Source organism: Penicillium cinerascens, assembly GCF_028974065.1.
Source record: "Penicillium cinerascens strain IBT 15544 chromosome Unknown contig_16_segment0_segment0, whole genome shotgun sequence".
Lineage (NCBI taxonomy): Eukaryota > Fungi > Ascomycota > Eurotiomycetes > Eurotiales > Aspergillaceae > Penicillium > Penicillium cinerascens.
Window position 1 is genome coordinate 2,994,897 of NW_026695286.1, and position 14,505 is coordinate 3,009,401.

The 14,505-nt window shown below is 50.1% G+C and overlaps 5 protein-coding genes across 5 annotated transcripts; 1 reads left to right on the forward strand and 4 right to left on the reverse strand.

The window, feature by feature from the left end:
- Nucleotides 1-480: 480 nt before the first annotated feature.
- Nucleotides 481-7,677, reverse strand: N7498_001120 (uncharacterized protein; the record flags this gene model as incomplete). The annotated part of the gene is made up of 1 exon (XM_058448183.1): nucleotides 481-7,677. One exon carries the CDS (start codon nucleotides 7,675-7,677, stop codon nucleotides 481-483), a length of 7,197 nt encoding a protein of 2,398 aa, XP_058313594.1.
- A 1,422-nt stretch (nucleotides 7,678-9,099) lies between these two features.
- N7498_001121 (uncharacterized protein) lies at nucleotides 9,100-10,320 on the reverse strand (the record flags this gene model as incomplete). The annotated part of the gene is made up of 3 exons (XM_058448184.1): nucleotides 9,100-9,794; nucleotides 9,857-10,219; nucleotides 10,278-10,320. 3 exons carry the CDS (start codon nucleotides 10,318-10,320, stop codon nucleotides 9,100-9,102), a joined length of 1,101 nt encoding a protein of 366 aa, XP_058313595.1.
- A 506-nt stretch (nucleotides 10,321-10,826) lies between these two features.
- Nucleotides 10,827-12,072, forward strand: N7498_001122 (uncharacterized protein; the record flags this gene model as incomplete). Its single annotated transcript, XM_058448185.1, has 4 exons — nucleotides 10,827-10,869; nucleotides 10,931-11,148; nucleotides 11,211-11,367; nucleotides 11,420-12,072. 4 exons carry the CDS (start codon nucleotides 10,827-10,829, stop codon nucleotides 12,070-12,072), a joined length of 1,071 nt encoding a protein of 356 aa, XP_058313596.1.
- Nucleotides 12,073-12,208: 136 nt separating this feature from the next.
- On the reverse strand, nucleotides 12,209-13,009 carry N7498_001123 (SDR family NAD(P)-dependent oxidoreductase; the record flags this gene model as incomplete). Its single annotated transcript, XM_058448186.1, has 1 exon — nucleotides 12,209-13,009. One exon carries the CDS (start codon nucleotides 13,007-13,009, stop codon nucleotides 12,209-12,211), a length of 801 nt encoding a protein of 266 aa, XP_058313597.1.
- A 415-nt stretch (nucleotides 13,010-13,424) lies between these two features.
- On the reverse strand, nucleotides 13,425-14,457 carry N7498_001124 (uncharacterized protein; the record flags this gene model as incomplete). Its single annotated transcript, XM_058448187.1, has 3 exons — nucleotides 13,425-13,938; nucleotides 13,992-14,086; nucleotides 14,143-14,457. 3 exons carry the CDS (start codon nucleotides 14,455-14,457, stop codon nucleotides 13,425-13,427), a joined length of 924 nt encoding a protein of 307 aa, XP_058313598.1.
- Between the last annotated feature and the right edge of the window lie 48 nt (nucleotides 14,458-14,505).

The window sequence follows — 14,505 nt, forward strand, 5'->3', positions numbered from 1 at the left end:
GTAGATCCAATCACGTGATATAGTAGTAAGGTTCCATTGAGCACATTATGAGCGCTCAGGGTGTGCTCACTGATTACTCGGAGACTGATCAGAGGCATCTACTGAGCACGCAGTCTACGCTTAGACCATGCCCAAAGGAGCAATGGGGCCCCACCATGCTGTGCGCGAAGCAACCTTCATTTGGAGACCAAGCCAGCTGAGCTTTGACCAGTAGAGGATAGGCTATTGTCGAGGTATGGGCCACGATCTTAGGAAAATGATCTGCTTTGGGTGATAACGTGTATCCTGAAATTGTCACTTCGATCTTCGCGCGCACCGAAGCTTTGGCGTTTCCTAGTCAATAGCGTGCGTCTTTGACTCGCGCATTGCAGACATTAGAACTTTCAGAAACCCATATATTTGTTCCTCACTGGTTGAGATTCATTACTATAATAAAAAGGCAGAAATTAATATCGTCTAACTAATATGGAATCGAAATAATCAAACTAATGAAACCGTCCGATTGGAAGCAGACTGATGACCTGTCACCCGTTGGCCATACTCCCAGAAGTCCAGCGACGTGAGGTACTCGGCATTGCGGACAACTGTCATCCAGAGGATGCTCTGGGCCGAGTACCAGGCTTGTTGAAAATTGGAAGATGGCTCGAGTATGGAAGCGCCTATACAACCGGAAGTAGCAATGGCAAATTCGATTACTGGCGAGAGGGGATGGTGTCTACCCATTGATGTCACTCTTTCCTGCACTCGGTCTAGCCACTCCGACCCATTTAAAGGTCTGAGGGACCGAGATGTACCTTCCATGATGGCGTTCCAAAACTCCCTGACATGAAGTCCATCCTCCACGGAGATAAGGGAGGCATGTCCGGGTGTCGATGACTTGCTTGAAGCACGGAAGAAAGTAGCATGTGTCACCACGCTGGCAACCCAATCTACTGGAGATATATAAATCCATGATTCGTTCTCTTCAGCGTTATAGCCGTCAATATCAAGCGCTGCAGAAACGGTGCGCCAAATGACATCATCAAGGTTGGCTACTCCGTCCATTGCGGCACCCATCATTAGTCCCGGGCGAACAATTGTAAAGGAGTGACCTTGATGGCCATGAGACTGAACGTAGCGCTCGATCAACATCTCGGACACCAGCTTTGTCTGGCTGTAACCAGATTCTGCGGAGAGCGTGCTCTTGAGATCATCTGAGACCGGGAATCCACCTTTCTCTCCAGGCCGCAATGCAGAGACATACGTGAATGGAATGGGAGTTTGGCGGCGGGAGAGTGTCTTGAGGAGTGTAAAAGTAGACTGCACGTTGCTGGCTTTCAAGGTGTCATAGTCATAAAGCCAGTGAACAGTGGCGGCGCAGTGAATGATGGAGTCAAAAGTCTCTCCGCATAGAATGTCATAATTCTCATCTGATAGTCCCAAATTGTGTTGAGCTAAATCCCCGAGCCAGACTCGAATCACACGGCGATACTCATGTCTCCACCAATGGGCCTGACTCGCGGCCGCAATGATGCGGGCGAATGCCGCTTCAAGACTGGGACCACGCACCAGGAGAGTGACTGACTGAATGTCAGGATTCGATATGAGTGACTGCAGAATCCGTGTTCCAAGAAACCCTGTGCCGCCTGTAAGAAACACATTACGGAATCGCTTTCTCGGCATCGATCCTATGATATGTTTGTCCCTGGATAATGATTCGGGCTTGGGGAAAAAAGTGTCCATCTCGGCCTCTAACCGTTGATAGTCCTTCCACCAAGGGGCGGAATCTGCTGGAATGGGGTTGGAGCCGCCCTTGGACGATGTGGAGGAGGCAGCAATCATAGTGGCAATATCGCGGACCTTCGGCATGGTTTGGAAGAGGGCAGAAGTCGGGATAGTGATGTGAAACTCGCGCTGAATTGATTGGGCCAAAAGAACCATATCAATAGAATCTAATCCCAGCTGAGCGGGGCTTACATTCCGTCCAAGAATTTGACCACTGGCAGACTGCGTGTCTGAGGGTCCAAACCTTTTCTGGACAATTTCACTCAGCCAACGCGAAAGAGTCTGTGCGATAATTTCATCCTCGGCCAGGGATTCAATCACTTTCTGTGAGCCAATCTGTCCCAAGGCAGCCAGGTCTTGCGCCGAAGTGGCCTCTGCGGCCCGTTTCAGTGCTGGTCGATTGGCCTTGCCAGATACAAGCAGTGGGAGCTTTGGAAGTTGGAGGAAGAGCGACGGTACCATTATGGGGGGTAAGGCTTCCTGGATAGTTTTCTGGACATCCAAGGCACGAGCGGCAAACAGCGGGGAGGGCTGGCAAAAGGCAGCAGTGGAATCTCCATCTATGCTGGAGTCAGTGCCCAAGTACACCATGGCGGCGAGCAAGGAATGGCCCTCAGAGCCCTTGGGACTGATCAAGGCCGCTAATACCGTACAGCCAGCACCAAAAGCCAGCTGCAAATGGTACTCGACGAGAGACAAATCCAACCGTTGCCCACGAAGTTTGATCTGTTGACTGTCTCGACCGAGGAAGATGACCGAACCATCTTCGTTGTATCTGCCCAGATCACCGGTTTTGTAGAATCGACCATGAGATGCCGCACCGAGTTGAGAAACCCAGTCTGTCGTATCTAGGAATGCTTCTCGTGTCTTGCCGGGATTTTCCAGGTATTCTCTACCCACAATCGGACCCTGGATGACGATCTCACCAACTGCGCCCACCGGAACAAGGGAGTTGTGGTTATTTTTATGGACCAGCCAAAGATGGGCGCCCATACCGTTTCCAATGTTGCGCACGTCCACCTGCTCATGGTTCACCGGTATAGCCGAGGCACCTGTGCAGCACTCGGTAGGCCCATAACCACACAGCAGCTGAACTTTAGAGGACCATTTCTTCGCCTGGTCGACAAGCATTGATTCCCCAACAGCAACCACGGTATTCAGGCTCGGCACATCCCGAGGGTCTACTACTCGAAGCATCGAAGGGGTGATGACCATCCATGTTGCCTGAAATCGCTGTACTGCGGCCACGATTCCGGTCCGACACTCCTCGTCTTGCGGGATACACACGCAGCCTCCAGCACAAAGCGTGGTGAGAATTTCGACGGCAAAGGAGTCAAAGGCATAAGAGGAAAGTTGGAGCACACGAGACTGATAATTTATGTGCAAGTGTTTTTGTTGCGCGATAGCGGCAGCGGCAAATTGTCCATGCTCAATAATGACCGCTTTGGGTTCTCCAGTTGACCCTGATGTGAAGACTGTGTATGCAATGTCCTGCGCAGTCGTTTTTGCATCAAACGCTCGAGTCACGGCCTGCGGTGTGTACGAGTCAATGAAAAACACCGAGTCACAAAGCCCCCTGGCCCTATCTGCTAAGTGTTTCATTGTCACGATGAGGCTCGCTCGAACCCGCTGGCATATCTTCTCATGTTGAGAGGCCGGCTGTTCCAGATCCAGCAGAACAAATGGACTCCCAGATTTCATGACCGCCAGCATGGCAACAGGGACCCAGTGAGAACGTGGAAGAAGTATACAGACGTTGTTGCGTTCGGGGACGGCGTTTTCAGGATGGGAGTCACTTGCCATTGCAGATGTGAGCTTATCGAGTTGTGCATAAGTCAGACTTATGCCATCCCATGTCGTCAGTGCAATGGCCTCGGGCTGTTTCGCAGCGGCTTCGGCAAACAAATCGTGAATGCAGCACTCTGGCTGGGCTAGAGCACCCGTATTCCATGTCGATAGTTCAGTCTGGTCCTCATCGCAGAGTAGGTCTAGCTCGTCGAGCATACACTCATGCCCCGAAAGCTGACTCAGAACATGGGCCAATTGATCCAGCATTCTTTCCCCCTGGGACTTAGGAATGACGTTTGTATCGACGAGGAGTTCTAGAGACCAGCTCTCGAGCCCGGGCTCACAGACGAGGATAAGCCCATATCCTGGGAAGCCTTGCATACCACCTAACCTTGTCTCCACTCGGCCCAGAATGGGGGGGGCCTCGAAACCCTGGGCATTGGACTGCACCACAAGCAGACTTCGGAAACGACATGCCATTGCAGCATCCTTACTTGCCCGAGCAATATGCTGCAAGCCAGACTGCTCGAAAGGGATCGCACGAGATCGTGCTTCTTCAAGCTGCAAAAGCGCATCTCGAACACTGGATTTGTGATCTAACTGGCACCGGACGGGAATGGTGGCAATTGTGGGCCCGGCCACAGCCTCTATTCCAGGGAAATCTGCTCGACGTCCGTCGACAACATTACCGAAAACCACATCATCTGACCCGCTGTACAATGAGAGCAAAAGTGCCCAGGCGAGACGTAGTCGGACTGTTGGACTAAACACGCCATCAGAGGGCGGCAGTTTAATATGCCGACCACATGTAGTCTCTGCACGAGGTAGATAGTCAGAAGTTGGGTAATGGGGAAAGACACACGGTTCAACGTCTGCCAGTTCACCGCGCCAGAAGCTTGTCGTGGCTGTAGGATCACGCTGCTGTTGGAGATGCTGGACGAACAAGGAGAACGGAAGGATTTCAACTCCAGATGAACAATGGTAGGCCTGTTCGACGAGTTGAAGGAGTAGTGACAGTGTCCAGCCGTCGTATGTGGCATGATGAAGCGTCAATGCAATCGTTTCGGACTGCCCTTCTCCCAGAATGCAACTAAGGCTTACCAACGGCATTCCAAAGCTCATCTCGAGACCACAGTCCGCCGAGGTGAAGTCGGTGATACTGGGATAGCTTCGCCAGTCTATAGGTTGTTTGACGACAACCTGATAAGAATGTGCACCTGGAGGTTGAACGATTCTTGTACGTAGAACAGGTACTTGATTCACAGCCAAACTTAACGCTCTCTTTGCATCTTCAGGAGATGTTCCCGGTGCCAGATGGAACAAAAACCTGTCGATATAGGCATTGGTGCCCAGGCTGGATGTGATCGAGAAAATGCCCTCCTGGATTGGTGTGCAGGGATACATATCCTCAATATCCGTCACGGATATCAAGCACTGTTGTGCAGCAATTTGACGCAGCGCCGTAATATCACCGGAAAATTGCAGTAGAGAAAAGGGTTCCGGTGGAGGCCTATGGCAAGGCTGGACGGCCTGAATTGAGGCCGCAAGGTTCTTCAACGAGCGCTCAGCATCGAGGAGTCCCTCCCAATGAAGGTAGTGGCCGTGTCTGGCTAAGTGCCGTGCAACTTGGATGGCCGAGACTGAATCCCCGCCCAGCTGTCGGAAGGGGCGATCCAAATCAATGGCCGATTGCTGTATTTTCAGGACGCTGGCCACACTTTCTAGGAGAATATGTTCAGATCTCGTCGGGGGAAACGGTGATAACTGTGTATTTGACGTCAAAGAGCGGCTCTTGTGATATAACTTCGTGACGAGATCAGTGTGAGACATGCCAGTCACAGCCTTGCGCAGACGTTTTTTGTCCACCTTCCCCGTAGGCCCAATCGGCATCCGAGTCAGGGGGATGAGGAACAAGGGGACCATAAATCGGGGTAGAGACTTTGCCAGGCGGTCGAGAAGACGCGAAGCCTCAGTGTGGAAGGAGCGAGGCACTTGAGTCGGCCATCGTACCGTGGCAAGGTCCTCGTCCCATTCGACGCCTACAGCATGCTCGACAAATGCCAGGAGGACTGGGTCAGAGCGGTTGCTTCGATCCTGTAGCATAACAGCATCTACGGCGATCGGGTGATTGGGCTCCAGGCGGCGGAGGGCAACCTCAACCTGGTCCATGTCCACTCGCTGACCGTTGATCTTGACCATAGTATCCTTCCGTGAAAGATAACGGATTGACCCATCGGCATTGTACTGGGCAAGATCTCCAGTTTTGTAGAAGCGTCCGCTTATAGGTTGAGGGAAGGTACTGCGCCATTGAGGAGGTGGTATGAAGACCTTACCAGTCTGCACGGGATCGTTAAGATAGCCTTGGGCCACGGCAGGCCCTTCTATGATAATCTCCCCAACTGTTCCAATAGCGACCAAATGGTCCACATTGTCCGGTCGCACAATCCATAAATTACAGCAGGCACTGCTTCCAAAGGTCCCAGGAATCCAGCTTCCGGGAAGGATCTCGATGCTTGCACCGCCACAGCCTTCCGAGGGGCCCCAGAGGTTGAACAGACGGATATGGCTGTGCCACTGAGCAACCAAGTCTTGAGTCACTGGTTCACCACCGAGAACGACTGTCTCCAGATAAGACAAATCCTCCGGTGCATAGCTGCGTAGAAGTGTTGGGGTGAAAAATGCCCACGAAGCACGATGATTTTGAATAAAGGATGGCAGTTCCCAGAGCCGTTGCTTCTCGGACGGAATGCATAGACAGGCGCCGCGCGTCAGCGCATACCACGTCTCCAAGACGCTCATGTCAAAAGCATACGAGGAGAACTGCAGGATCCGAGAGCTTGGGTGCACATTCAGAGCATGACTTTGATGGTGGGTGGCCGTGGCAATAGCCTCATGCGTCAAAATCACGCCTTTGGGCTCTCCAGTGCTGCCAGAGGTGAAAATGAGATGAGCCACATCATGGGGGCCTGTGTGGACAATATACTGTTCATAACAAAATGATGTCTCAAAAATCTCGGGAACTACCCATCGGAGATACCCGTCATGTCCAAGCCTATCGCTTTGCGACCGCGAACATAGAACTCCTCTTGAGTTCAACTTCTTGATAATGCTGTGGACGTAAGAGTCTGGATAATCGGTGCACAGACTGACACAGGTCCCACCGGCCTTAAGGATTGCCAACGTAGCGACCACCATCCACTTCGACTTCTCAAACAATAGTGGAATGATCATCCCTTTACTGAACCCATTACTGAGAAGCACACTTGCCAGTCTTTCTGACAACGATTCGACCTGGCCGTAAGTGAGTTCACCGTCCCACGACGATATAGCAGGAGCGGATGGCTGCTTCTCTGCTTGGGCGCTAAAGAGATGATGACAACATTCCAGTACCGACTTGCTTGTCTGTGGAGTCCACTGTTCGAGTGTGGCTCTGTCAAACTCTGAGATCATATCGAGGTGTTGCAATGTCAGATCAGGAGCAGCCAATGTGATCTGACGGACAAGATGAGCAAACTGATACGTGAAGCGTGAGGCGACGTCATGAAAGCCAACTGTTGCTGCATAGTAAATGCAAAAGGATAGGCACTTCCCAGATGCTGGTTGGATTACCATACGTAGTATTTCGTCATCATCCAGCGTGTGCCACTGGTGGCCTTCGGACACATCGCTGCTTGGGAGGTCTGCACAAGAAGTCAATGGCGAAACCATCGAAACGCGAAGTCCTTGGACAGTTTCGCTCTTGTCTCCTTCTCTCAGCTCATGGACGCCTTTCAACTTCTTTGTCACTCCGTCCAATGTCGCTTGTATGCTCTGGCTGGGATGCAGATCTAGTTCGATGCCATGTGTTGCCGCTTCCGCCGCCGATCCGTCAGTATGCCGAAAATCGATCTCGAGTCTGATTGCGGTAGAACCGGAATAACAGGCCAAAAGAATAGCCCAGCTTGATGTCAAGACATTGTTGTCTAGATCGGATGTAAATAAGGAGATGGAATCTGTGACGGCGACAGCCCGATGGAGGTCGAGCGGGTCGTGAAGGGTGGTAAATGGACTGGGAGTTGCAGCTCGGAGCATCGAACCCTTAGTTCTTGCCTTCAATCCTTCGGATATGACCTCCGATGAAAGCATCTTTGGTCAATCAAGAAACGAGATGGAAGATGCTAAAAAATATATATATATAAAATAAAATAAAAAATAGAAAGCCACCTGTTCGTGATAAAAGAGGCATGACATACTTGGCGTGGATATCATGAAATACGTGAGGTCTTGCTGTTATCGCGTACAAGAAAGGCCGACAAAAAAACCTGACCCTTGCAGTGCAAATGCAAGGGCAACGTCTCGAATTGGGATGAGGAATTTCAGGGAGTTACAGTCCCGAGGTCGGTAATGCATATCTTCCGTACCCACTTCGTCATCAGACCAATCCCCAGCCTCACCACTTTAACAACCACTAGTATGCCCGGAAAAGCTATCCCAGTCGACGGAGAGACTGGGCCTTTAAGTCATAAAAAAGCCTAGTTTGATAGAATTGAGGAGAAAGGGACACACAATGCCGAATATATGTGGCGGAATGGGTACGGAAGACATGCATTACCGACTAAAGTCGATCGCACGCCCGGCCCGCAGGCGATCTGCCATCAACCGAGTCATCATTGAGGCAAGGCTGGACAAACTTAATATTCTCAGTTGTCTATACTCTTGTGGATATCATGGATACTTCACAGCTTTCATTCGACCAACTTGCTTGTTCAGGCTGCTATAGCCTGGTTCGTAGTGTGGATTTTACATAAGCACTGTATCTGAATAACGGCTCGAGGATGAAGCGAGGGCAAGTGTGTTGCATGTAGACATCTCGAATGAACATGTGTATGTACAGGAAAATTTGGAATTTATGCAATGAAATTGAATCTTTTCTCCACAAGGTGCTCAAAACAACACCTGCGCATGTAATGTGTATGACGTGATCAGGGCAAGCACATAAAAAAAAGTGTATGATTGGTTGGGATCTGCACCGCCACCTAATAGGGGGCTGGTGACTCTCCGGCTTGACGTATATATAGGTACCAAAACAGGCCTTGTTGTTTTGTTTTCAATCTACTTTCTAACTATATGGTTTGTTTTAGTTTCATTTTCGTACACTGTTTCATATCGTAATACCGCGCTTTACGATGAATTTCGTGCTCTCTGTCCTTAATAGATGTTATCTACATAAAGGTATATCTAAAAGCACTCACGTCCTGCCGACTAGTGCCGGGTCTCTATCTTAAACTTTGCTTACAGATACCGAGGTTAAAAGTTGCTTGCAGTGGAACTTGTTGAGGATGATACGCGGCGCAAAGTACGGCGGATTAACTACTAGGAGGTTGTTTGTTGATCCAGAGTAGAGGTTAAACGCCTGATTACCTCCGGAAGCGGAACCAGGCAATAATTTTGATGCAGGGCGGAAATGGTGTTTTCATACTTGTCCAATCACGGTCATGAAACTGTCCTTCAGGAAATGAGAACAAAGACGCGACAAGGTTGCAGCCACAATGAACTTCGCTTCAGTATCTACTCATCGGTGGACCCTCTGACAATGGGACCCGACCGTCCGACTCGCTCAAAAGCTGTACTTTCAAGAAAATTCTTTTCGAACCATTCACGTGCCGACATCAAAATTTCCCGCCCTTTCCGCCCCTTTGCCTGGAATGCTGCCCTCTTGAGCGTACCTGCGGTTGTGTTCTCTGTAATCCCGTTGCCAAAGAGCTCACCGTCGCGCGTGTGGTAAAATGCAAACACCTGGCGTGATTCTTGGAGGTAGGGCCGGTCGGCAGGCATGTCTGCCGGATTGTTGTACGGGATATATCGTGCTTTTTGCTTGGTCACTATATTCGGGTCAGTCCTTCCTCCGAACAGATTGCGTTTCGGCTTACCATCGGCGAAAACAGTAGTCAGCATCCCGTAAGACAGTATATCTCCAACTGCCTGCACCGTTCGCTTGTTCCATCGTGCCGGATTCAGGAAGATGCCGTGGACAAGGTCGCCAAAATCCTCGTCAACACATATCCAGGGTACCTCCTCATTACCACCAAGAGGTGGAAGGCGCAGCGTCAAGTAACCTTCCGCATCTTTATTCCATGGAAATCCACCAAACTCTTCCACGAAAGATGGAATGAAGAAGTTCTGAAAGTACCAAGATGCCATGATCGGGGTAAAGGTTTGAAATGCCGGGCAAGCACGTCCCCAATTCTCTCCCCAGGCTTTAGCTGTACGCCAAAAAGTGATTAGCTTTCATATAATGTCATCAAAAATAGAAAGAGTTGTTTACCATCAAGAACTGGGGTGCAGAACTGGCCTCCAGACAAATCATGCGCGGAGGGTTGTGAACTGAACACGACATGAGGGACCTTAGCCTCGGCGGCACTCCGTAGGATTATATTTCCGAAATCATCCTCATATTTGCCCTGCTGGACGGCGGGCGTCAACATGTAGCCGTTATTGATGAAAATACCCCAACTTCCATGAAGGGCGGTTGCCATAAGATTGGGGTCATTTCCATCGCCTTCCACAATTTCAGCGCCCAGCTTTTTCAATTGCTGCGCCTTGACAGAAGAACTATCCCGTGTAATGCACCGAACATGGAAATCGGGATTCTGTAGTAAGGATCGAGCGACAGAACCGCCTTGTTGGCCTGTTTTGGTATAAGGGTATAAGCATCCAAGTCATAGTTTGAATCTCAAGACACATACCCGTGGCTCCTATTATGGTGATAATTTTCCCCTCTTTTGCCATTTTTGTCCTCAATTTTTGAATGATTAGATACTTTCGTGTACTGCAACACGACGAGATTATTATCCTGGAGTTGTCGCAATCGGCTCTGCACAACAACTGGTGACCTTGCATCCACGATCATGATCAGTGCCAAGAAGCACCAGTCAAGGTGAGCCTTGCGTCAATTCCTGCTCCATGGTGCCCAGCGCTCACAGTCATATTGGTATGCTGCATGCCATGCAACTCGACGCGATCGCTGCCGGTGGATGTGGAGCTCGTCACCGCTACTTGGACTTGACAGGTCACAGAATCTCCACGGAGTCCTGTACTTGCATCCTCCAAGTTACATGTAATTCCTACACCGCAAGTGCCCATTGCGGTCATCGGGCGAGGCTAATAAGTACCTGATTATGACAAACTGCTCCTTCTTCTAAATTGTCGCACTCTAACTTTTCTATGCCATCACTGTCTTGTTATTCCGAGTGCTTGCTTTCGAGGTCACCAGTTGAGACGAAATTTCAAACACAATGACGATTCAAAAGAAGACGGTTGCCGTATTTGGCGGAACTGGTATGGGTCTTGAGCCTCCAATGGTGCAAGGATGGGACTGTGCTAATGATGGCCCTTTCAGGGAACCAGGGAAGTGCTGTTGTTCGCTCACTGCTTTTAAATAAACAAAATACCTTCGACGTGCGCGTTATTACACGCGATATCAACTCTTCTATAGCCAAAGATCTACTTAGTCTTGGTGCAAAGACTGTCTGCGCCGATGCCCGGGACCATGATCAGCTGGCTGCTGCATTCACCGGGGCTTGGGCGGCGTTTATCAACTCCAACTCTGATCACCATGTAAGCTCCGTTTTCAGGTCCCCTTCAGCTCTAGATGCTAACAACTGCTACCAAAAATTAAGGGGGCGGATGATGAGTTACATCTGCCAAACGTCTTCGATTTTGATACCGCTGTCCTCAAGGCTGCAAAGGCAATGGGAGTCGCTCACGTAATCTACAGTTCTGGTGCTAATGTGTATCGGGCGACGAAAGGGCGGGTCTCCCTGGCTGGCTTTGACTGTAAATGATACCTTTACATTCTGACATGATAAATGCTCAATTAAGTTCACAGGCAAGAGCTACGCTGAGGAATATGCTCGGTCCGAGGAAATGTTCGATACATTTACCGCGGTCCTTCCCGCCTCTTTTATGGAATGCTGGACAGCTGAGCCATTTTGTGAGACCTGGGGTGGGTTTCCTCTACTTCCCAAGGAGAATGGCGAGCTTCTCCTAGCCGTGCCACCCTACGGCGGTGACGGTCGAATGCCGTGGGTCAGTGTCCAAGACGACTTTGGGGACATTGTCCACGGCATTCTTCTTGATCCTGTTCGTTATGACAAAAAACGAGTCCAGGCAATCAGCAGCCTCATACGATTTGAGGACTTGGCGCACGCGTTTACTCGTGGTATGTACCTCTTTAAGGCAATTGAACACCCGCTTATTCTACGTTCAGCCACTGGAACTCTTGTCAAGTTTCAACCTCTCTCTTCGTGGGCAGACGTTCCGCAGGATGGGAGTGATTTGCGCCGCGAGTGTTCACTAATGTTCTTTTACATGGAGTTCTGTGGTGGTCGCTGGTTTGCTGAGTACCCCAGCGATGACACAGCCGCCAGGGAATGCAAGGAAGCTGCCGCCAGGGCTCGAGGGTGTCTTGAGACTAACCCTATTGCCTTTGAAGATTGGTTTAAACGCAATTTCAAAGGGCATATCAGTAGTCAGAAGTGAAAAGTAAAGAAGTGCAACCAAATGGCCGCCAATGAAACTGTTTCCATTTTTCCCTGATAATAGATCTAAGTCGTACCGGTTCAGCAACTTCCCATAAACACTAATCGCCGTGATATTCTGGTAGCGACTCCTGTGTCTACGTCAAAAGAAACCCACCATTCGATTCCAGGACAGTCCCGTTCACGAACTGATCTTTCATAAAATACAAATAAGCCTGTGCCACATTTTCTGGGCGGCCAACCTTCCCAACCAGCGCCTTCTGTTCAGCCACTTTGATCGCCATGTCGTAGTGCTCCCCCAAGATGTCCTTCACAGCCTGGGTCTCAATCGGCCCGGGAGATACAACATTAAACCGTATCGGTTTCATTTCCACCGCAAGCCCTCTCATAAGTCCTTCGATTGCACCGCAATATCCGGCTACGACACTCCAGCCCGGATCGGCCTTTTGGCCATGCGCTCCGCTTGTCAAAGTGACGGAGTTTTCGGCGTTACTCTCCATAAACCGAGGTAGGTGCTTGGTCAGAATGAGAGGTGCGAGGAATCTCAATGTATGAGTTGACTCGATGTTTTGGACCGTTATGTCGCGGATGGGAGGCGGAACAGTCATGTCCGCCGCCGTTATTATGAGGTGATTGATTTTCGCGCCGTCAGCTGCGTATTCAAGAATGGTTGGTACTGTTTCCTCCAGCGACTTCGCGCAGGAAAGATCCGCCTGTATTCCTCTCAAGTGGCCGTTGTTTGTTTCCAGAGGATAAGACCCACGGAGCTGGGACAGTGCATTTTCCAATTTGGACTTATTGGAGCCTACCACTGTCACAAGTGCCCAATTCTCGAGAGCGGCTTCCGCGATGGCGTATCCGATGCCCGAGGTGCCACCAATGATGAGCACGAGCTTGTCTTGTAAGAGGCCGGTGTATTTTCTTGTACCCTGGGCCATGTTGAACACTAGCGGTTGGTGTTGAAAGGGATCGATTGTGAAGCCACCTGAGCACGGCTTATAAGAGTCTCAGGGCTTAGCTGAGGTTCTTTTCTGAGCCGGGTGCGATATTAAGCGGTGACCTAAAATTGCCTGAAATACGGGCTTTCGGCTAGCTGACCTCCTTTGCCAGCGCATAAATTCTGCTTTGTTCACTATGCGTGCCTGTTAGCAGCGGTGAACAGCCGCGCTCTACGGTGCAGTTGTTTCAGTCAGGTTTAGTTAGAGTGATACATGAAAAAGGCATTTCTAGGTTATTATTTTCTGCAAGCTACTGATCACATCCATTTTGAGTCTTTTCGGTTCTCAAATATTCTGATATCGTCCAGCCAATACCGAGGTATCGTCTTTGACCCACATATCTCATCGAGATCACTCAGGCATAGTTTTGATGCCAGGTATGATCACCTTTCTCCTGAAGGAGTTTTTTCACGGTATGATGTGGCGTCAATGGCTCCCTGCACAGTATCTCGCGCAACAATCCGTCCACGACCTTTAGTTCCCCCCTAGCAGCTGCCGTCCACCATGAGGCAAGTATCTCAAAAAGAACGACTGGTTTCTTCCCTTTGTCATGCTCCGTATGATGCGCAAGGAACTCCCCTTCCGAGACATACCGAATCTTCAATTCCCGACCTGTGGACTGAATAATCGTATCCACTATCCCCCTTGCGGTGATGGTCTCGCCCGCCGTGAGAAGTACTGTTTTGTTCTCGTACCCACCACCTAGCATTAGGCGTGCAGTACCCTCAGCAAGGTCCTCTCGGCTAGTAAAAGCTATTTCACCGTCGCATGGAAGGATAATCTCAGCTGTGTCGGCATACCAGTTGAGAAAGAGTGGGAATGCCTCTGTGTAGATACCCTCGCGGATGCAGGTATACGTCAGACCAGATCTAACGCAATCAGTCTCAGCACTGTAACTCGAATATGTAGCAATGTGCCTCACTTTTGGAGCATTTGCTCTGTGGCTATATGCTGCTGTTGGACCGCGACCTTTGAGTCATTCCCAAATCCACCGAAAGGCAAAGATGTGTACCACACCTATGATTAGTGAAGTTAGTCACATACTGCGAAGGCTGAATGTATGCGCCACATACATGCCGAACATTAGCCTTGGCGGCCGCCAGTACGACATTCTGGTGGTGTCTGTGAATTCGATCGATATGTATCACATTCGTATTCGTACTGACGAAGAGCAGATTCTGCACGTCTCGTAGCCCCACCTCGAGAGTGGAAGGATCCTCGTAGTCCAAGTGGCGAAATTGGACTCCGCGACCCTCAAAGTACTGTCGCTTCCCTCTTTGGGACGATGAGACGGCAAATTCATTCAAGGGGACGTTATTAATGAAATAGTCAAGAATGTGGCCACCGAAGCCACCTGTCGCGCCAGTGATCAGGTATCTGAGCATCATGTTGTTTGTCTCTATGCAAAGTGGAGTGCTGGACTGAGGAGAAGACAA